Source organism: Panicum virgatum, chromosome 5N, assembly GCF_016808335.1.
Source record: "Panicum virgatum strain AP13 chromosome 5N, P.virgatum_v5, whole genome shotgun sequence".
Classification (NCBI taxonomy): Eukaryota; Viridiplantae; Streptophyta; class Magnoliopsida; order Poales; family Poaceae; genus Panicum; species Panicum virgatum.
The window spans coordinates 59,524,310-59,546,846 of record NC_053149.1 but is presented as its reverse complement, the minus strand read 5'-3'; the positions used below and the strand labels follow the sequence as shown (position 1 = coordinate 59,546,846).

The window sequence follows — 22,537 nt, the reverse complement described above, 5'->3', positions numbered from 1 at the left end:
CAATGAATTTGTGCAGAATCAATAATATTAGTGTTCTATATTGTTTTTTAAAGGCAAAGACCCCGGTGTGCAACACACAAGACCCCTGGTGCTATTTTTGATCTGGCTTCGCCCCTGGCCTTTTGTAATATCTCAAAATGGAAAGGCAATCTTTTCTCTAGGATGATATATGGTGGTCTACTATCAAAGTCCACATATGCTGAATTATATTCATTTGCTAGGTACATGAAATTCTCACTTAAGAAAACTAGATAAAGACATTTTCGCATTATATCGCATACTCCACACTAACTACAAACATAGGCAAATCAAATAGATAACTACCAATTCATTATAGGAGATAACATCTGCACCTATAGCCTACATTTGGGAAATGGTTCTTGACTTCTAGAATGTTCCTGTATTATAAAAATGTTTAGCTTTGTCTATTTTTCTTAAGTGATAATTTCCTGTAACCATAGTCCAAAATGTTTTGTGCTAAACTCTCCTAAAATCATTTAGCAACCATAGTCCAAGAGGTTGCCACAAAAACATACAACTCCCAGCTTGTCACCAATAGCTCCCCTACACTTCATCATACATCAAATACTCTCAATTATGCTCGGCCAAACACAACCCAACCTTGAGTGGAGTGAAGCGTCCCCTCATAAGAGAAGACTTAAATGTGATACAAACATCAGTCCTTGGAGGTTGTTAACACATTTATTACATCAGATGGTACATCACCGTACAACTCTACGCGGTAATGGGCAGTGAAGCGCCACTATCGCGAGGATAACAACTAAAACCCACACAACGACATTAACTACGAAGAGGTCATCAGAGTCTTGCGCCATACGGAGCTTCCTGCGGGTGACCCTATCCACAGGCAAGGTTGGGTGCAGGACGGAACCCCTACTCAATGTTTTCGGGAACGAAGTCTGGATCTTCCTCTGTAAAAATTAGGAAAGGGGTGAGTACAAACATACTCAGCAAGTCCAACCACACCCACGGAGGGGTATAAATAGAATATAATGCACAGGGTAAATCAAGGATAAGGCTAGGGCTTAATTTGCGGAAAGCTAATTTTTATGCATGGGTTTATTTGAAAGAAATGGGTTTTCAAAAGCCATTATCTTGTACTAAGTAACCCGTAGTATTGATCCACACATGATCCAAGTTTTAAATTGCTACCGGACTCCTCATCCGTCGTAGCACACGGCACAACTGCCGGACACTTTTTCAAAATGACTCACGCCAACCCATCCATTCCCAGAAGAAACACTAGTTGTGTGACCAAACCGTAAATCGCCCAGTACCGTGGGCACGGCTATTCGAATAGATTTTATACTCTGTAGAGGTGTGCAACTTTACCCACAAGCAGGGTATCACAGCATGATCACCTTAGTGTCGGTGCAGATCCCAACAAAACCATTACCCACCTTAACTAGACCTGACTAGCCACCATGGGATCCACCAAGGGTCCATTGACCTATCTCTGAGGTTTAACCGGGGCATCAGTCATACAGAGCTTATCCCTTCTCCTTGGTCTCCCGTTGCTCTCAGCTCTCCTGATGGCTATTAGACTAACTAGTGGGGTTTATGCTAAGCCGTTGCCCATACAACGGTCGAGTGGTTTGCACGATAGTGGAGTTAGGCAAGATGACACATCAACTCAGTCCTTAATTGTGACAAGATGGATATCTCCCAATCTTGCTCAACCACACAGGTACGAGCACACCATTCGGCAATTCACACAGAAGTGCCATCCATCCTGTCTAAACTCATCTTTAAAAAATTCCACATTTTCTCTTCCCACACACTCACACATTTTCTTTTTATAAAACAACTTGTACCATGTTTAAGGTCATAAGCGTTCTAGCTGCGATTAACGTCCAAACAGAACACATTCAGACATTAATCTAGGTAGTCAAGGAATGATTATAATAAATCAAGGGGTGGCTATCCAACCGTGTTTTCAGCAGCTAAAACACATGCAGTTTTGTAAAAACAGGCCAATAGGTTGTGTTTATAAAAATTGGGACAAAACATGCATCAAAGGGCGGGGTTGAACTTGCCGTTCTCAAAGCCTTCCGGGAAGTCCTGATCGAGGTACTATCCCTCGGGTTCGGGGTCGCGGAACTGGTCCTCATTCACTTGCTCGTAATACTGCTCGTTGATGGGTTCTCCCTCGTTCACAACGTGATCTATGACGCACACAAGCAAGCACACAATCAAGAAAAAAGAAATAAAGGTTTTATCGCTGAACTCGAATCGGAAACAATTAAGATATGGGGATAGGAGTAATATTATTTTTGGGCGGTTTTCTAATGGCATGGCTAAAATTATATTATAAATGGCGTGGTAAAGTTTTAGGTCAATTGGAGGATTTTTGGCGCATGAAATGATAAGTTAACGAGGTATTTAGGGCTAAATAAGGGTCCAGGGACTTGTTTGTAATTAGTAAAAAGACTTGATTAGAATTTTGGGGGATGTTCGGGCTATTCTAGAAAAAGGTAGGGGTTTATTTAGAACTATTTCTATATAGTGGAAGGGTTAGTTTTGAAAAAGAATAAAAGGGAGGGCTTCTTTTGCTAAAGGGCTAGAGAGGGGGAGGGACTCTTTAAGAAATAGAAAGAGGGGGAGGGACTCTTTAAGAAATAGAAAGAAGGGGAGGGGGCCAAGGGAAAATCTGCCCTCGTCTTCTTCCTTTCGACTGGGAAACAGGGGAGGGGGAGGCAGGGCACCGGCGGCGGCCGGGGGAAAGGGAAAAAGGAAGATGGGGCCACAGAGAATCGATTCCCCCCTTGATTCGGGCGGAGGCGGCCTGCAGGGGCGGCGTCATGGCGGCGGGCGGCGATGGGCGGGCGGCGTGCATGGCGGCGGCCTTGTGAGGCTCGGCGGCGGCCGGGGCTAGGGGGAAATGGAGAGGAGAGCGAGGGAAATCCATCCCCTACCTCGGCTCGGGCCGGGGCGCAGCGAGGAGGTGGGGCGACGAGGGTCGGCTGGGGCCAGGGAGGAGGCACACGGGAGATGGACGAGTGTTGTGGAGGTGACAAGCGTCGCGGGGGCCTATTTGTAGGCGACGTAAGGCGGTGGAGGGAGGGGTCCGCGGTGGTGGTGGCCGGCGAGCTCGGCGGGGTGCCTTTAATGGCGCTCGGTCGCTTGTGTGCGTCGTGGAGCGGCGTGCGCGTCGAGGGCGGCGTCCAGGGCGAGGCGCGCACGTGGCCGGTCACTGTGGCCGACGTCGAGCTTGGCTCCCGCTCTCGCTTCGAGGCGGCACAGGGCGGGGCACTGTGCGAGCAGTGCGGCTCGGCGGGCGGCGCGGCGAGGTGGCCAGGCGACGGGACGGGTCGGCGTGCGGCGCGGCCGTGTGGTGGGCATGGGCGCGCGCGTGGAGCGCATGGGGCGGCCGGGCAAGCACGTGTGCGTGGACGGAATGGGGGGCGGCGCCGAGCTGAGCGGCGCTCGGGAGCGTGCGGCAGAGGAGAGGGAGGGAGAAAGGAGAAGGAGGGAAAAAAGGAAAGAAAAAGAAAAGGTAAGAGAGAGAGAAAGAGAGAGAGAAGCGAGCGCGTGCCGGCGATATTCGCGGCGGCGACCGTGGGGCCGGTCGGCCACGCGCGCTGCGACGTCCGGTCGGACGGCGATGCACGCGGAGCTTGGAGAAAATGGGAGATGGAACGGTGATTGAAATCGGGTATCGGGACAGAGATCCGATGGGGAATGTTTCGGTGGAATTAGGGCTTAGGGGTTTAGGAATGATTGGGCTCAATGTTGAAAAGAGTTTTGAAAATTATTTTTAGTGCGTGATTTATTCTGGTAAATTTTCCGGGATGTCACAAACCTACCCCACTTAAAATGAATCTCGTTCTCGAGATTCAGCTGGCTCCTAAACAGATGGGGAAAGTCTTTCTTCAGAGCATCTTCACGTTCCCATGTAGTTTCTTCTACTCCGTGTCTGCTCCACTGTACTATGCAAATTCGTACCTCGGAGTTTCTTGTCCTCCTAGTGACAGTGTCCAAAATCTTGACAGGTACTTTCTGGTACCGAAAGTCTGTTTGTAAATCTATTTCTTCTTCTGGCACATGCTCTTTCTCAGGTACCCTCAAACATCTCCTTAGCTGGGATACATGGAACACCGGGTGTATATCTGACATTTCTTCTGTTAGCTCCAGATGGTATGCTACAGCTCCGACTTTTTTCAGAACTCGGTACGGTCTAATGTACCGAGGGGCCAACTTTCCTTATATCTGAAATCTTCGTGTTCCCCGAATAGGTGAAACCTTAAGGTATACGAACTCTCCCGGGTTGAAGCTTATTTCTCGTCTCTTTCTGTCTGCGTAGCTCTTCTGTCGAGACTGAGCGGCCTTCAGCTTTTCTTTAATCTCGGCCACTCTTTCTTCTGTTTCCTTTATGAGTGCAGGTCCGACTATAGCACATTCTCCAACTTCTGACCATATCAGGGGAGTCCTGCATTTTCTTCCATAAAGAGCCTCGAATGGTGACATGCCCAGGCTTGCTTGATAACCGGTGTTGTATGAAAATTCCGCATAGTGCAGACTCTACTCCCAATCATTGCCATAGGTAAGGACACATGCTCTCAACATATCCTCCATAATCTGATTCACCCTTTCTGTTTGGCCATCCATTTGTGGGTGATAGGCGGAGCTGAAATCCAATTTGGTGCTCATTGCTTTATGCAAACTTTCCAAAATCTAGAGGTGAATTGGGTCCCTCTATTTGAAACAATTCTGCTAGGCACACCATGCAACTTTACTATATTTTTCACATAAAGCTTGGCTAGCTTTTCTCCATCGTAATTGGTCCGCACGGATATGAGATTCGCCGCTTTAGTGAGTCGGTCCACTATTACCCATATGGAGTCATGTCCTTTCTGTGTTCTGGGCAAACCCACTACAAAGTACATTCCTATCTCATCCCATTTCCAAACCGGGATGGGTAGGGGTTGCAACAATTCTGCTGGCTTCTGATGTTCGGCCTTGATCCTTTGACAAGTATCACAATGGGCGACAAACCGTGCAATATCCGCCTTCATTCCCTTCCACCAATATTTTTGTTTTAAGTCCATATACATCTTGGTGGATCCTGGGTGGATGGAGTAGGACGAGTTATGGGCTTCATCCATGATTATTTGTCGGAAGTCCCCTTCCTGGGGCACACAAATCCTATTTTTATACCATAAAATTCCCTCATTATCCACTCTAAAATCCGGTGCCTTATTTTTTCCAGTCTGCATTCGGATTTCCATCAAGTCCTTGTCCGAACTTTGGGCCTTTCTGATTTTATCCTCCAATGTAGGTTGAATGCTCATCTTGCGAATGGAACCTCGAGGGACAATGTGCACATTCAATCGTGCCATTTCTTCCTGCAGATGGGCATCTTTGGGTCCATAAGATTTCCGGCTTAAGGCATCGGCTACCACATTAGCTTTGCCAGGGTGGTAATGAATTTCCAAATTATAATCTTTAACCAGTTCTAACCACCTTCTTTGCCTTAAGTTCAAATCAAGCTGGGTGAAAATATACTTCAAACTCTTATGGTCGGTGTAGATCTTACACTTATTTCCAATTAGATAATGTCTCCAAATCTTGAGGGCATGCACTATGGCTGTAAACTCCAGATCATGGGTTGGGTAATTCTGCTCATGAGGCCTGAGCTGTCGGGAAGCATAAGCTACTACCTTCCCGTCTTGCATGAGTACGCAACCCAATCCTTGTCGGGATGCGTCATAATATATGACAAAATCCCGATGAATATCTGGTAGGGTTAGTACTGGGGCGGTTGTCAACCTTCTCTTCAATTCCTGGAAACTACTCTCGCAGGACTCCGTCCAAACAAACTTCTTTTCCTTATTAAGCAGCTCTGTCATGGGCCGGGCTATCTTGGAAAATCCGTCAATGAATCTTCGATGATACCAAGCTAATCCAAGAAAGCTTCTGATTTCACTAACACTGGTCGGTTGCTGCTAGTTGGAGACTGCTTCGACCTTCTCAGGGTCCACTGCTACTCCTTCTGCGGTCAGAATATGACCAAGAAAAGCTACTTTCTCAAGTCAGAATTCACACTTGCTGAATTTGGCATATAGCTTATGTACTTTCAGCTTTTCCAATACTACCCGCATATGTTGCTCGTGTTCCTGAACACACTTGGAGTAAATAAGTATGTCATCGATAAAGACTACGACTAACTTATCTAACTCGTCCATAAACACCTTGCTCATGAGATTCATGAAATAAGCAGGTGTATTGGTGAGTCCAAAAGACATCACCGTAAACTCAAACTGCTCATAACGGGTGACAAAATATGTCTTTGGAATGTCACTTTCTCTAATCTTGAGCTGAAAATATCCTAACCTCAGATCAATCTTGGAGAAGTGCTTGGCTCCTTTTAGTTGATCGAAAAGGTCATCAATCCTGGGGAGGGGGTACTTATTCTTGATGGTAATCTCGTTCAGTGTCCGGTAATCTACACACAACCTCATACTCCCATCCTTCTTCTTGACAAATAGGACTGGGGCTCCCCAAGACGACGAGCTTGGTCTGATGAAGCCAATTCGTTGTAGTTCTTCCAGTTGCTTCTTTAATTCTGTCAATTCAGCAGCTGCCATCCTATAGGGTCTCTTGGCTATAGGAGAGGTTCCAGTGACAAGGTCGATGACAAACTCTATATCCCTATCTGGTGGCATTCTGGGAAGTTCTTCAGGGAAAACATCTGGATATTCGTTTACTACCGGGACTTCTTTCAATGACTTGGCTTCCATGCTAAACACCATTGTGTCTAGTCCACTCCCCCGAGTATGGCAGGTCACTCGTACTCCCTCTGGGTTCTTTTGGTGTACCAACTTGTCAGTACAACCTATGAGACCATTGTGTAGGCTTAACCAGTCCATTCCAAGGATCACGTCTATTCCCTTATACTTAAGTACTACTAGATCTGCTAGAAATTCTACCCCACTTAAATTGATCCTTACCCGTAGACAACCTAGTTGACACTTGATGTCACCTCCAGGCGTCCGGGTTAATAGGGTTGTTTTTAGTAGTACTGTAGGTATTTTATGCTTATCCACGAAGCTTGATGATATGAATGAATGTGATGCCCCAGAATCAAATAATATTGTTGCCAGAGTTGAGCTGACTAGGAACTCACCAAGTACTACTCCTTGTGTACCCTGAGCCTCCTGCGCGTTGATGTGGTTGACGCAGGCTCGTCCATAAGGCTGCTGTCTGATGTTGTTGTTGTTGCCCTTATTGTTGCTGCCGATGGGGACACGGTTGGCTCCCGGATACAGGTAGTCTAGGCCCATTCACCAAGTTGGAGAAGACCGATGTAGCAGGCTTGTTTTTGGCATACGGGCAGTTGGCAATGTAATGCCCTGTCTCACGGCAGTTGAAACAGGCCCTAGCATTGTTGTTGTTGGTGGTGACTTGGCTTGCATTGCTCTGCGGGGCCCATACAACGGTCGAGTGGTTTGCACGATAGTGGAGTTAGGCAAGATGACACATCAACTCGGTCCTTAATTGTGACAAGATGGATATCTCCCAACCTTACTCAACCACACAGGTACGAGCACACCATTCGGCAATTCACACAGAAGTGCCATCCATCCTGTCTAAACTCATCTTTATAAAATTCCACATTTTCTCTTCCCACACACTCACACATTTTCATTTTTATAAAACAAGTTGTACCATGTTTAAGGTCATAAGCGTTCTAGCAGCGATTAACGTCCAAACAGAACACATTCAGACATTAATCTAGGTAGTCAAGGAATGATTATAACAAATCAAGGGGTGGCTATCCAACTGTGTTTTCAGCAGGTAAAACACATGCAGTTTTGTAAAAACAGGCCAATAGGTTGTGTTTATAAAAATTAGGACAAAACATGCATCAAAGGGCGGGGTTGAACTTGCCGTTCTCAAAGCCTTCCGGGAAGTCCTGATCGAGGTACTGTCCCTTGGGTTCGGGGTTGCGGAACTGGTCCTCGTTCACTTGCTCGCAGTACTGCTCGTCGATGGGTTCTCCCTCGTTCACACCGTGATCTACGACGCACACAAGCAAGCAGACAATCAAGAAAAAAGAAATAAAGGTTTTATCGTTGAGCTCGAATCAGAAACAATTAAGATATGTGGATAGGAGTAATATTTTTTGGGGGCAGTTTTCTAATGGCACGGCCAAAATTATATTAGAAATGGCGTGGTAGTGTTTCAGGTCGATCGAAGGATTTTTGGCGCATGAAATGATAAGTTAACGAGGTATTTAGGGCTAAATAAGGGTCTAGGGACTTGTTTGTAATTAGTGAAAGGACTTGATTAGAATTTTGGGGAATGTTCGGGCTATTCTGGAAAAAGGTAGGGGTTTATTTAGAATTATTTCTATATAGTGGAAGGGTTAGTTTTGAAAAAGAATAAAAGGGAGGGCTTCTTTTGGTAAAGGGCTAGAGAAGGGGAGGGACTCTTTAAGAAATAGAAAGAAGGGGAGGGGGGCAAGGGAAAATCTGCCCTCTTCTTATTCCTTTCGACTGGGAAACCGGGGAAGGGGAGGCAGGGCGCTGGCGGCGGCCCTCGCCGGCGTTCTGGTCCACGGCGGCGGCCGGGGGAAAGGGGAAAAGGAAGAGGGGGCCACAGGGAATCTCCTCAGAGTCTTCCGGAACACAGCCTGCTCAGAAGGGTTGCAACCAAAACCCTGAGTACTCTAATACTCAGCAAGACTTACCCGACTATTGGTATATACTTAGCCTACTCCTAAATATGCAAGGCTTTTGGCTCTGGAGTTCTTTTTCTGAAAAGCGACTAGTACTGGATCCTTACTTTCAATATTTTAGCTCTAATTAGTTTGATAAATAACACTAGATTTGCCTGAACAGCTAATACACACATGGTTGATCATCTTATCTTTTCTGGAAACCACAGTCGTAAAACATATGCTCATAGTTCTATTCTCATTTGATCCTTTACTACGATGTGACAAAGTGACCAAGGTTCTGATATCTGCGAGTCACGGCGGAGCAGGGCGGCCGCGGGAGGGAGCGGCGCGAGGTTGAGGGAGGCTAGGCGGCCTCGGCGCGCGCGGCGGTGGCCCGCAGGCTTACGCAGGGTAGCCCCGCGGTGACACAACGGCAGCTTCAGGGCGGCCACGGCGGCGCGGCTGTGGTCCAGCGCCGGCGGTGCTGGATTCGAGCGTGGAAAGGATTGGGAAGGAAGAGGGGGTCGCGTCCGAGCTCACCGCGGGCTCGATTTGGGCGGAGGGTGGCCGGAGGACGAGGATCGACGACAGGATGGAGCTCCGGGCGGCCCAACAATGGCGGCCGTCCGGCGCGGGGCCGATTCGGCCGGGGGACGACTCGAACGGGCTCGGGAAGTGGCGGCGTAGCTACGGGGTGAGGCGAGGGAGGTTGGGGCGCAGCGAATCGACGAGAGAGGACGAGGGGCGGTCGGCGCAAGGCCTGGCGGCGGCAGCTCTGCTCTGGCGCGGCTTTGCTCGACCCGAGCTGGAAGAAGGAGAGGAAGGGGATGGATAAGGGCAACGTGGCCTCGGGAAGGGATAGGGACGCGTCCGCGCGGAGAGCGAGGATCGCCGCCGGCCGATGCGTGGAGTCGCCGGCGGTCGGTCGCGGTATGGGCGTCGGCGGCACAGTGGAGCACAGGAGATGAACAGTGAACCCGTTTGACTCAATTTGACCATCCAAAAATCAAATTTGCATATGCTAACATGAAATTTGGCCAAAATAGAAGTTGTAGAGGAAGAGAAGATCTACAACTTTTGTTTTGGGCGAAAGTTGATTTGAGGCTTGGATTAGGGAGAAAAATGCGGTCGAACACGGCTAAAATGATGTTTACCACGCGAACTCGATTAACGCTAACGATGAGCTTAAGTCCATAATTAGCAAGTTAAGCACATGATTAGCATCGCGATTAACACAGGGGTGTTACACGCAGCGAGGTGGTGGGTCGATGAGGGCCGGCGGGTGGCGGCGTGGGAGCTTGCGCCGGCGGCGCTGGGGCCAGGGAGGAGGCACGCGGGAGGTGGGCGAGTGTTGTGGAGGTGACGAGCGTCGCGGGGGCCTATTTGTAGGCGAGGTAAGGCGGTGGAGAGAGGGGTCCGCGGTGGTGGTGGCCGACGAGCTCGGTGGGGTGCCTTTTATGGCGCTCGGTCGCTTGCGTGCGTCGCGGAGCGGCGTGCGCGTCGAGGGCGGCATCCAAGGCGAGGCGCGCACGTGGCTGGTCGCTGTGGCCAACGTCGAGCTTGGCTCGCGCTCTCGCGTCGAGGCGGCACAGGGCGGGGCGCTGTGCGAGCAGTGCGGCTCGGCGGGCAGCGTGGCGAGGTGGCCTGGCGACGGGACGGGTCGGCGAGCGGCGCGGCCGCGTGGTGCGCGTGGGCGCTCGCGTGTGCGTGGACGGAACGGGGGGCGCCGAGCTGAGCGGCGCTCGGGAGCGCGCGGTAGAGGAGAGGGAGGGAGAAAGGAGGAGGGAAAAAAAAAGAAAAAGAAAAAGAAAAGGAGAGAGAGAAAGAAAGAGAGAGAGAAGCGAGCGCACGCCGGCGACCGCGGGACCGGTCGGCCACGCGCGCTGCGACGTCCGGTCGGACGGTGATGCACGCGGAGCGAGGAGAAAAAGGGAGATGGAACGGTGATTGAAATCGGGTATTGGGACAGAGATCCGATGGGGAATATTTCGGTGGAATTAGGGCTCAGGGGTTTAGGAATTATTGAGCTCAACGATGAAAAGAGTTTTGAAAATTATTTTTAGCGGGATGTCACATGGAGTGCACACAGTACATTTACATGAGGAATGGCCTCGGTCGCATCTGGTAAAGAGAATATGTAGCAATAGACATCTTTTTCAATGTGTAGCAACACTGATAAAGAGGACATGTGGCATTTGAGATTCTAGGATTACTATACACTAATACACCCGGCCTAATACGTCAACAACAAAGATATCGACCTGGTAATTTAAAATGACAACTATATATGACCGAATAGTATTCCCCGGTCACTGAGGGGCTCAAATACAATACTGCATTAATTTATTAGAAAACCCTCCTATTTCTCAGGGGTCTCTTGCAAAAGGGCCGCTACGCCAACGGGTACGTACGTGTAGCACACGCGCCCGTTCCACGACTCGGAACATGGACGGGTCCGCCCCGATCACCGCCGGGCGCCGGCCGGTCACAAACGAGCCAACCGTCCCGACTCCACTGCGTCGCGAGCACATGCGCGATCCCCACCAGAAACTACCCACCCCCGGGCCCCGGCTCGCCTCCAGAAATAACGATTCCGATTCCAGTTCGGCCATTCCGAGCGGCAGGTCCCGCCGACCCGTTCCTTTTTTTTATAAAAAAAATCCCCACCCCCAAGGGATTTTTCCCCCTTCGACCACTTCGGTTTCGTTTTGACGCGGATGCCATCTTGTTCTTAGCACCCCCCCTCTGCCCCGCGCTACCACCACAGCCGCCCGCCCGCGCCGGTTGGAAAAAAAAAGGGGTTTCTCTCGTCCGGAGAAGGCAAGGCGCCCGCCCGCTGCCGCGAATCGTATGGTCGAATCGCGCCGCGGGTGATGGCGGAGGAACCGGCGGTCTGTGTCGATGGCTTCGAGGCCGCCGGCGGCGCTGGCGCTGGCGCCGTCGGCGCGGAGGACAACCTGTCCATACCCCTCGGCGACTTCATGGCCTTCCTCAACACTGAGCCGGCGCCTCCCGAGGAGGGCGGGGAGGAGGACGAGGAGGAGCTGCAGCAGCCTGCGGTGAGTCGCCTCTCTTCGTGCCCTAATTCGCTTTGCGCCGGATTTTGCGATGTCGGATCGGATCTGGCAGGATGGGGCTGCGCTTAGGCTAGGGTTTTGGGTTGCGGGGGTCCGAATACGCCGGATTTTTGGTGGAATTTTAGCTCTCGGCTTGGCGATTTTGGATGATTTGGGGCTTATTAGATGCTGTACCTTTTAGAGTATACCACCCCTTGTCTAGGCCAGGGGTTGATGAATTGCAGTGCCAGGTGCGATCGAGCTGAGGGATTACTGCGGTCCTTCTAACTTAGCTAGCGTTGTTTGTTGTCGTTCAGCACTTACTGGATTTTGCTTGCTTGTTCTGATAGTAAATGTTCTTCTGGAAACGATAGTTATTTGAGTGTTACTGTTCGGGAAATGGAAACCATCTGAGCATGGTTGCTCTGTTAATTATTGGAAAGTGTCCTTGTCTCAGAACAACCGACATGAAGAGGTTCCTGCTGTTCCCTCTTTTGGTGGATTTGGAGTGCTGAAGGCTGATGGGTACTGGCACTCTTAGCTAACACAACGTTGTCTGCCAGGGAGCGGTTTAGGGTTAGTGCTAGACACGGTATCAGGGAGAGCTGGCAGCTAAGTCAATGTTGTGATGAGGATTCAGCGGTGGTGTTCGGCTATGGGCGGTTTTTGGGTGAAGTGCCAATTGTGGTCCATAGTGGTTCCATTGTGTTAGTAGTTATGGGCTATGTTGGATCCTGGGTGGGAGAAGGTGATGATAATGGTGCTGGGTACTGGGTGGTGGTATTGCTGTCCTGGTGTCAGTTGTATGCGATGAAGAGTTAGGGCCTCTTTGGAGGTGGAGCGGCTCCGTCCTGTAGATTGAGAGATCTGCGAAACTGGCTTTGCCTGCGAGAAGGTGGAGCAGGCGGAGCCACAAAAACCAGCTCCGCCTGCTCCAGCTCTGGCTCCACCCTTTTTTTAGGGAGCCGGAGCCCTCGCAAACTCGCTCTTAGTTTGTGACAGGCAATGGATTGTTTCTAGCTACCGCATGGCCCACATTGCAACACTTCTGCAGTATATGGCCTTGAAATCAGGCTCAAAGGTGGTATATGATATACAACAACAACAACAACAACAACAACAACAACAACATAGCCTTTTTTCCCAAGCAAGTTGGGGTAGGCTAGAGATGAAACCCGAAAGAAATAAGTTCAAGGTTCAGGCACATTGATAGCTAGTCTCCAAGCGCTCCTATCCAAAGCTATCTCTTTAGAAATATTCCAATCCTTAAGGTCTCTCTTAACCGACTCATCCCACGTCAGTTTAGGTCTACCTCTACCCCTCTTTACATTATCGACCCGCTCAAGAACCCCATTACGCACCGGCGCCTCAGGAGGCCTTCATATGATAAAGGTGGTATATGATATATATAAATGAAAAAATTAGTCACGTGTAATGTGAAAAAATCGGACTACGGAACAATTGAGTTTGAAATACACCATATAATTTCTCACATGAAGAGATTACTGGGAGTTTTAGAAATGCGCTTTAAGTTGGTGTAGTAATTCAAAAATATGAAATATTTGTATGCGCATTGTGAATCGTAAAAACCATACGCCTAAGCGATTGAGTTTGAAATACAGCATAGTTAGTGTTGCACGAGGGAACTGCTGGAATTGAGTCATGACTCACAAATTTGGACTTCCAAGAGACGAATGGAATCTTTTCGAGGAAGTCAGATAAAAGAAAATATTTTCTTTTTTAGGGCCACAGTAAATGTCTGCAGCATTTTCCAGTCCTCTAAACCACCACATTGGGTTTGGCTGAAAATTTGAACGTTGATATTTGACTGCTATGCTTGTATCATCAATTTTATAGGTCTGCCTTTACTTTCCCATACCTCAGACTATTGCACAAGTGAAAAGAAAATCCTGTTGCTGCTGCCCATCTAACCTAGCAGTATTACTTATGAAGCTTGATTGTGACAATTTTTTTTGTTAAGTGATATTTGCTAAGTCATGTTGGGCAATAACTCACGGAGTGTTTTGCTGAAGGTGAGATGAATAAGATTGATTTGATCTGGCATCGTTGTGGTGGTTGAAACTTAAATGCTCTGTGTGAATGCTGTGGAAATGTGAAGCTGTTCGTAGTTTTGTGGCTCACAATGCTAATTTGTATTGAATGATGCTCCTTTATCATATTTCTGTGGAAACATGAAGCCTGTAGCATAAATTGCTTATGTTTGTTAGACAGTATCAAGTCTTTGGATATAGTGATATTCATATTGTTGAATCTAAAGGCCTTGTTTTTCTACTGTAATTCGAGCAGAAAGGGGGTCAACAAGTGACAAGTGGTTTCTTCAGTTTTTTTTTCTTGCATCAATTGCACTTTTTTTTTTGTTTGGTTGATACAAATCTCTCCATTTTTCTGGGGTTTTAAGGAACCAGGGAATCGATCCAGGGTATTCCACCTAAGACCATCTGTGTAGTAAATCTGTGATAAAGATATCACACATATAACATATAATAGTTTGTATTGTGTTTTGTGTCTGTTGTCTAACTTTAGGCTCTCTTATTTCTTATGTTGAATACAGGTCAATCAAGGTTGTTTGGAGATGCCTGCCGACACCAATGGTTCTGAAGTTTTATTCCAAAGCCAAGAAGGTATAATGGAACTGGCCATTTTAACATATGCCTTTGCAGGATACAAAAATTCCTTCTTTATAATTTTGATCTGTTATCTTGTCACTTTGTGAGATCAGCAGAAATGCTTGAGAATGTAGAGTTTTGGTCAAACTACTCGCAACCCAATGAAGGACAACAAACAAATGATCACACAGGGGCTGCCTCTTATGGATTCTCTATCAATGGTGAGGAATGGAAAGGTGGATTTAGATGAAACTGAGTGCTTTATTATATCACCTAATATTTTATCTTGCAACTTACAAACATTTTTGGTTACTGCTTTGCAGATCTACAAAACCAATCAGGATCGTACAACTTGGAAAATCAACATTTTCCAAGGGATGCATCAAATCATGCTATTTTTGAAGAAACAAGTGGTCCTTATGAAGATCTCTCAAATGGTTCATACCTTGGACAGCAAACAATGTACTCTGACCAAACAGAACTCCAAGTAGAGAACAACACAGAAGACATGGAGAAGCAAATGAATACTTGTATGTTGTTCGCCTCTTGGGAAATACATATTTTAATATACCATAAAGGAAGCATTAATTAATTATCTGCTACAGATTTTTCAGGTGGTATATCCACAGAGCAGTCATCTTTGAGTGAAATTCAATGGGAGAGTGGTCTGGATGGTGTTCATTTCACTCCGAGGGTTATGTTTTCTCTTACCCACAACACAGATATTCCTGATGAAAGCTTTCGCAATGCCAACAGCAGTTGCCTTACAATGCAGGAAGAACATCTGCAGGGGGAATGTGGAGAGTATCCTCATCCAGATTATATTTCTGTAGATATGGTTGATGAAAGATCTGTGCATGATTTGCCACATGCTTTTTCACAAAACAATGAGCAATATGAGATGGAGCAGTTCCCACAGGATATATGCGAAAGTGGTTCTATGCAGATGGGCTCTCCGGATCAATATTGTGATGATACATCTTTGTCAGATATTTACATGGATGTATCCTCGCCAGAGTCGATATCCTGTGAACAGAACCAGTCTGAAGATGTTTGTTTCAAGAGTGAATCTAGCACTGACTCTTCTCCAGTACCCTCTATCAGAAACTCCACCACAGAGGATGCTGATAAATACTTAGGTCACACATCAAAACAGTTGCTCCCTTTCAACAACCAACATCCTTTTAAGGACATGGGATATCAAAAACCTACTGTATTGCATAAACAATATGATGATTATAGAAGGGGCAACTATTCTATTCAGGGCAATTTATCAAGAGGTTCCTTCAGTAAAGATGGCAGTGGGGCTTCTGATTTGTCTATTATTGAGGGCAATAGGAATCTTGCTCCTGATCATCGATTGCCAATCCAGGGGAGGTTCCATCATAATATTCAGCAACCTATGTATGGTAATCCCATTATTCCTACATTTGGTGGGATGAGATACAAGCCACATGATGAAAGAATCACTCTAAGGCTTGCATTGCAGGTAATATAATCCTCTAGACCGTTGCTTTCTTATTTTCCGTATTCATGTTTAGGCATTCTCCTAGTAATCAGGCTGCTGCTAACATTTTCGGAGTCTCAGTTGCTGGAAAATAAATGGCCATTAGTAAAATAACATCATTTTGTCATTGTTGTTGCTGATTTGACCTTCTCGATAGCATAGTGTTTCATGCTTTACTTTGGTTCCTAGAATCATTTTATACCTGATTTTTTTCTTCTTTGTATTGAGCGCTTCATTTTTTTTTAAATACCTTGTTGTAGGAAAGGTAATGTCCTGATAGTTTTTGGAGCATCATGTTTCAATGTAACTTGACTTGCTAGTGTTGTGTTGCTTGGCCAAATAAGTCTTATCTAAATGCTGTGGTGGTACTCCCATAACCTGATAACCTTTGTAACTCAATGTTCTCTAGGATCATAATTTGCCACCAGACTGTTTGGTTTGCTGCTTTCTCAAATAGCTGGCACAGCATTTCTTTTAACTATGAGTTCCATCTTCAATCCATTTAGTAGGCATTTGGCCACACTCATTTTCTATTTCTAGTACCAGATGCTTATTTTCTAGTATCTTTTGGATTTCTATAGTCTGACACAATCAAACATGAGCTTCTTTATTGGTACGGAAAGAAAAAGTAACTGAGATCAGATTTTTTTTAGTATTATCTTTCTTCTGCTTCTTCCACGCACTTGACAAATTTGGTGATTGGCAGGATATTTCACAGCCAAAATCTGAGGCTAATCCACCTGATGGGGTTTTAGCAGTTCCTTTATTGAGGCATCAGGTTTGCCTTGTAGTCAGTGTTGTGTAATTTTATGAAAATTGTATTACGAATTCTTGAGTAACTGTTATTGCTTTGGACAGAAAATTGCCTTGTCTTGGATGGTACAAAAGGAGACAAGTAGCCCTCATTGCTCTGGTGGAATTCTTGCAGATGATCAGGTATACTACTAATTAATACCTTTCCTGTCACTCAGCAAAATGATCAATTGTGTCTTGAGGCATTTGGTACTTTTTCAGGGCCTGGGTAAAACTGTATCAGCCATATCACTGATTCTAACAGAACGACCACCAGTGCCACAGTCATCTAATATTAAGAAAGAGCCATGTGAAGCTGTAACTCTAGACGACGATGATGAGGATGATTGTGCTGAACCTCATTCAAAAAAGCAGATGCAGACTTGTAACCCTGAAGTGACAAGTAACACAGTGAAGCGAGAAAATCCTATTGTAGCTGTTAAGACAAGGCCAGCTGCTGGTACTTTGGTTGTTTGCCCAACAAGTGTTCTGCGACAGTGGGCTGGAGAACTGAAGAACAAGGTTACAAGCAGAGCTAATCTGTCCTTCTTAATATACCATGGTAGCAACCGCACGAAGGATCCTGAAGAGCTCACCAAATATGATGTCGTGCTAACTACTTATTCTATAGTAAGCATGGAAGTACCAAAACAATCGAATCCTGACAGTGATGATGAAGAGAAGGGGAAGCCTGACAGATACGGTGCTCCTGTGTCCTCTTCAGGCAGCAAAAAGAGGAAGCCATCTTCTAAGAAAACAAAAAATAAAAGTGCTGCAGAGAGCAGCTTGCCTGAAAAACCTCTTGCAAAAGTTGCTTGGTTTAGGGTTATTCTTGATGAAGCACAAAGTATTAAAAATTACCGAACTCAGGTTGCCAGGGCTTGCTGGGGTTTGCGAGCCAAAAGAAGATGGTGTTTGTCTGGGACGCCTATACAGAATGCCGTGGAGGATCTCTATAGCTATTTTAGATTTCTGAGATACGACCCCTATGCTGTGTACAAGCAATTTTGCACTATGATAAAGATTCCTATCAGTAGGAATCCAACTAACGGTTACAAGAAGCTTCAGGTTGTTTTGAAGACGGTAATGCTACGGCGGACTAAAGGTCAGTAAATAAGTTACCATTTCCCTATTGATGCTCAACCACATGTTTCCCCTTAGTCGAAGGCCATTTTTTGTTGACTAAATTTTGTGTAATTGCTGTCATGTCAAATCTGGTCTCAGTAGTTATCATATTTATGTTGAGTTTTATCAATGTGTATCAAATCTCTTGGGTGATGTTCAGCTGAACAATAATCATCCATCGATTAGTTGTCTAAGCATGAGCTTTATTCAGATCTAATTGGTGATAGCCATTTAATTTCCTCTTTACAAGTGCGTGTTTGTGCTGCCGGCAAGATCCCTGTTGTTTCAGAAAAGTAAAATAATGGTCAGCTGCAACTTTATTTTGCATACTCTGCATATTTTGTCTCCACACTGATCTATTTTTTGATTATGCATCTGTGCTATTTGATGAGAAATTATACTATATTTGTCGATTTTATTATCATAGCTAATAGTAAATGATAGAACATATTTTCATCCATATTAGTTGGAAAAACAGCATTATTAAACAAACTATTTTATTTTGTGAGATTAATGCCCAAAATCCAATTATGTTTTCTTTTCTTTTTTCTCGAACACTAATTATGTTTTCTTTACTTGCTGCAGTGAAAACCTTCAATATCAGTTTATTGATTTGAGTCCTTTAAACGTTTAACTTTACTCAATTTCTGGAACAAATATTTGTTAACATTGTCTAATAAACTGCACAGTTAACAAATTAGAGAAATAATATAATTTTTTTTTGTCAATATGGACCCCTTAGGACAGAACGTTGAACTATCATTCATTTTTAGAGATAATTTTCTATTACCATGAAATTTAGGAAAACCGAACAGCACAGTGACTGAAATGATCAGGACAAATTTGATGTGTGCACAAAAATGTATAATTTATGGCACACTTGTTGCACAGTATGGAGTAGTTGGGGGCTTATAGTGCAGTTATGTCTGTCTGTGTCAAGAGGTGGACTTGATGACATGTTATGTTTCTCATCCTATGGAAAATTTCCTGATTGTGCATACCTGTGTATTTATCTTGTTTTTTTTTTTTTGCCAGTTCCATTTAACCTTGAAAGTGCAGAGCTCAAATGTAAATGTACACACACATTCCTATGGTGCTAGTGCTACAAATTGTAATGTAGGGCGATGCTTTTTTAATATTCTCCATTTTTTTCTTGGACGCAAATATTCTCTATTGTGACTTGGTTGACTTGGTGACAGCTGTTGTTCTCCAATTGGCATTTAACGTTATATTTGCTTATTTCTAGTATTTTGATTTTTCATCCCTTAACTTATGATTTGTGATTTATTTTCTTGTAGCAACCATGCTTGATGGGAAACCAATCATATCCTTACCGCCAAAGACTGTTTCACTTAAGACAGTGGACTTCACTAGTGAAGAGCGTAATTTTTATAACACTTTAGAAGTTGAATCACGAGAACAGTTCAAGGTCTGTTCACAGTATTGGTTAATAGCCTTTCTTATATGTTCTTCCGTTTTGTCACTCTGCTTGATCTTTGGCTGCTGCATTTAGATACATATATTTTTTTTGCATGATGAAAGATAAACGAATTGGTGTAATGCTTGCAGCTATCATTTTATTCTCTAATGTTCTTGAATTCCGATTAAGCGATACGGATCTTTTGTTAATAACTAGTTGATAGCACTGTGTTTGGAATCTAGAAATGACAACCCTACAATGTTAAAAAACTTTACCAGGATAATATTACTGTATGGCAGTTAGATATTAGGCTAATACTAGGTCATAAAGTAGACTATGACCTTATGGCAGGTAACGTGATTGATTTGCTATCCTGCGGCATGTTTAGGTCATTGTAAAGTTGATGTTGGTGTACGATCTCACGTTTCATTAAACATTAGAACACTATGCTCACTGAAACTGCTTTGCAGGAATATGCAGCTGCCGGTACTGTGAAGCAAAATTACGTCAACATATTATTGATGCTTTTACGGCTCAGACAGGCATGTGATCACCCTCACCTAGTTAGAGGTTACGAGTCTACTTCTAACTGGAAGTCTTCGTTGGAGATGGCCAAGAAACTTCCCATGGAAAGGCAGCAAGAATTACTTATTTGCTTGCAATCTTGTTCTGCAATATGTGCTCTCTGCAATGTGAGTGAATCCCTCCATCCCTTTCTCCCTCATTGTGTGGTCTTTTCATATGCACCTTGTTCTGTACTCCCTTTGTTCCAAGTTATAAGTCATTCCAAGAATCTTGGAGAGTCGAGTTTTTCAAGTTTGACCAAATTTATATAACAAGATATTAACATTTATGATACCAATTAAGTATCAATAGATTCTTTGTTAGCTATATTTTCATAGTATACCTATTTAATCTCATAAATCTTTGTGTTTCTCTCTATAATTTTGGTCAAACTTTGAGATAGTTTGACTCTCCAAGATTCTTTGAATGACTTATAATTTGGAACGGAGGGATAGTATGTATTGTACCTGGTGTATGGAGTATTCTTTATTTGAGTAACTTTCGTAGTGAAGTATGCACAATTAAGTTTTATTGGAAAATATACTTGGAGCATTATCATTACCAATTGAACACAACACTCCAGAGACTAGCTTGTGTGTATGTTAATAATAAATATTAATGCATTGCTGTGCTGGTGGTTAGGCTGTAACAGATCTGTTGCAGATAATGTTCATCTGAGTATTAAGCTTGCATTTCTGTCAACACAACTGAGTTTTCTAATTGCCAGCTAGCTTGAACTGAATCCAAGATTTAATATCAGGAAATAACACAATGTTATTTGTGTTGTTGATCCCAGCTTAATGCTGGGTTCCTGGGCCATTTACCTACTGCTTTACTTTCTATGCTGCATAAACACTTCTGGCTCTTAACAAATATGAACTTTGCAGGATGCACCAGAAGATGCTGTTGTCACTATATGTGGTCATGTTTTTTGCAACCAGTGCATACTGGAGCAACTCACTGGTGATGACAGTCTATGCCCAGTGTCGAATTGCAGAGTACGACTAAATACAACTTCACTGTTCTCCAGAGGCACCCTTGAATGCTCTCTGAGTAGATTAACGTGTGATTTCAAGTCTAACAATACCTGTATGGAAATGATACATGCTGAAAAGCATCCTGGAATTGATTCATCCTATGCATCTTCAAAAGTGAGAGCTGCACTAGATATACTTCTTTCATTGCCCAAAATATGTCCCACCCAAATGATTGATAGCAAAAATTTGATTGGGCTATCCTCTGAAACGTCTGATGGAATGGGTTCTTCAGAACAAAAACAGACTGACACCAAGTTGACGGAGAAGGCAATTGTTTTCTCTCAGTGGACTAGAATGCTAGACTTGCTTGAAGTTCATTTGAAAGCTTCTCATGTCACATATCGAAGACTTGATGGAACAATGTCTGTTGCTGCACGGGATAAAGCTGTGAAAGACTTCAATACAGTTCCAGAGGTTTGCATTCTATAGTTTTCGGCATATCCACATACCATCTTTTCAAGTACGAGTTCTGTTTGTAACTTCCACTACTGTCAGGTCACTGTGATGATCATGTCACTCAAAGCTGCAAGTCTTGGTTTGAACATGGTTGCTGCCTGCCACGTGCTTATGCTAGATCTTTGGTGGAACCCAACCACAGAAGACCAAGCCGTGGATAGAGCACACCGTATTGGCCAGACGCGGCCTGTCACGGTATCACGGTTAACTATAAAAGATACTGTTGAAGATCGTATTCTGGCTCTCCAGGTAATTTTGAAGCTTTTATTGTGTTTGGATCATCTTCGTTTGTACATGTACAGGAATTAAGTTTCAATTTGGATTGTGACAAGAATCTATCCATACCCTAAACCCCAAAACAGGCCTTCGGAGGCAAGCCAGTCCAGGCCCTCTAGGTAGTAGAGCAGTATGAAAATTATAACAAGCCAGTTTAGTAGTAAAGTCAATACCACTAAGTTGTTGCGCTTGTGATTCTAGGGATCAAGCAGGTTTATTTCATTGACAAGAATTATTTTCCCGGAAACAATTCAGAATACATAAAAAGTGTTGGCTTGATCTGAGATATAGAAACACAGTTATTGTATTCTTCGTAACTTTGCCACTTTCCTTGCATTTCCAAATCCACCTATTTTGTCTACAAAATATAACTATTTGTTTGTTGGTACTTTGGTTTACAATATTCACTTCAATAACCTACTCTCTGTTGATACTTAACTAAGTTGTACATTTCTCAGGAGAAAAAGCGGGAGATGGTTGCTTCTGCGTTTGGGGAAGACAGATCTGGTTCCCGCCAAACTCGGCTGACCGTGGATGACCTGAATTATCTGTTTATGGTTTAGCATCGCTCCTGAGAGTGAACAATTTTGCTCATTGGATGGTGTAGACAGTGATAGATAAAAAATCTCTCAAAACAAATAACAAATAGTTCTCATCTAGGGGTTATTAGTGCCTGTAGTTTGTACAGTTGTAGAGATTTTGTAGTTTTGAAGGTGGCATTGTGGCGGTTAGCTCATCCTATTCTTTTTGCGCTTAAAGCAGTACGATTACTGAACCAGGTGAATTCCTCAGATTGCTGCAGTAGTGCCTGGTGACTTAATATCATGAAGTTATTAACAGTCATCAGTTAACATGATATCTGTACATATTTTTAATCGGCATGTCTGACATGTGGGCATCATCGTCCGCCAATAGTTTGTTGTATGTGCTAAATTATCGAAAAGATTGAGCTGAGCTTGTCATATTGTCTTGTTATCAGTTCAGTTTCGAGTTC

General features: G+C 44.7%; 1 protein-coding gene across 5 annotated transcripts; it reads left to right on the top strand.

Moving 5' to 3' along the window:
• The first annotated feature begins 11,377 nt into the window (after positions 1-11,377).
• Positions 11,378-22,537, top strand: LOC120676119 (helicase-like transcription factor CHR28). 5 transcript variants are annotated; one of them, XM_039957344.1, is made up of 14 exons: positions 11,412-11,742; positions 14,312-14,381; positions 14,480-14,602; positions 14,690-14,896; positions 14,972-15,060; positions 15,142-15,855; positions 16,580-16,651; positions 16,732-16,809; positions 16,888-17,770; positions 19,089-19,219; positions 19,681-19,902; positions 20,662-21,225; positions 21,307-21,516; positions 22,002-22,537. In XM_039957344.1, exons 1-14 carry the CDS (start codon positions 11,557-11,559, stop codon positions 22,104-22,106), a joined length of 3,654 nt encoding a protein of 1,217 aa, XP_039813278.1. In that variant the 5' UTR covers positions 11,412-11,556; the 3' UTR covers positions 22,107-22,537. The 5 variants fall into 5 exon arrangements, with proteins under 5 accessions (XP_039813276.1, XP_039813277.1, XP_039813275.1 ...); XM_039957342.1 differs by having other exon boundaries at positions 11,378-11,742; positions 14,480-14,587; positions 14,972-15,855; positions 22,002-22,505; XM_039957343.1 differs by having other exon boundaries at positions 11,394-11,742; positions 14,483-14,587; positions 14,972-15,855; positions 22,002-22,505.

Coding starts and splice junctions, on each gene's coding strand:
- LOC120676119 (XM_039957340.1), top strand. CDS start 11,557: ATGGCGGAGGAACCGGCGGTCTGTGTCGATGGCTTCGAGGCCGCCGGC. Junction 16,810..16,887: donor GAATTCTTGCAGATGATCAG/GTATACTACTAA, acceptor GTACTTTTTCAG/GGCCTGGGTAAAACTGTATC. Junction 19,903..20,661: donor CAATATGTGCTCTCTGCAAT/GTGAGTGAATCC, acceptor TGAACTTTGCAG/GATGCACCAGAAGATGCTGT.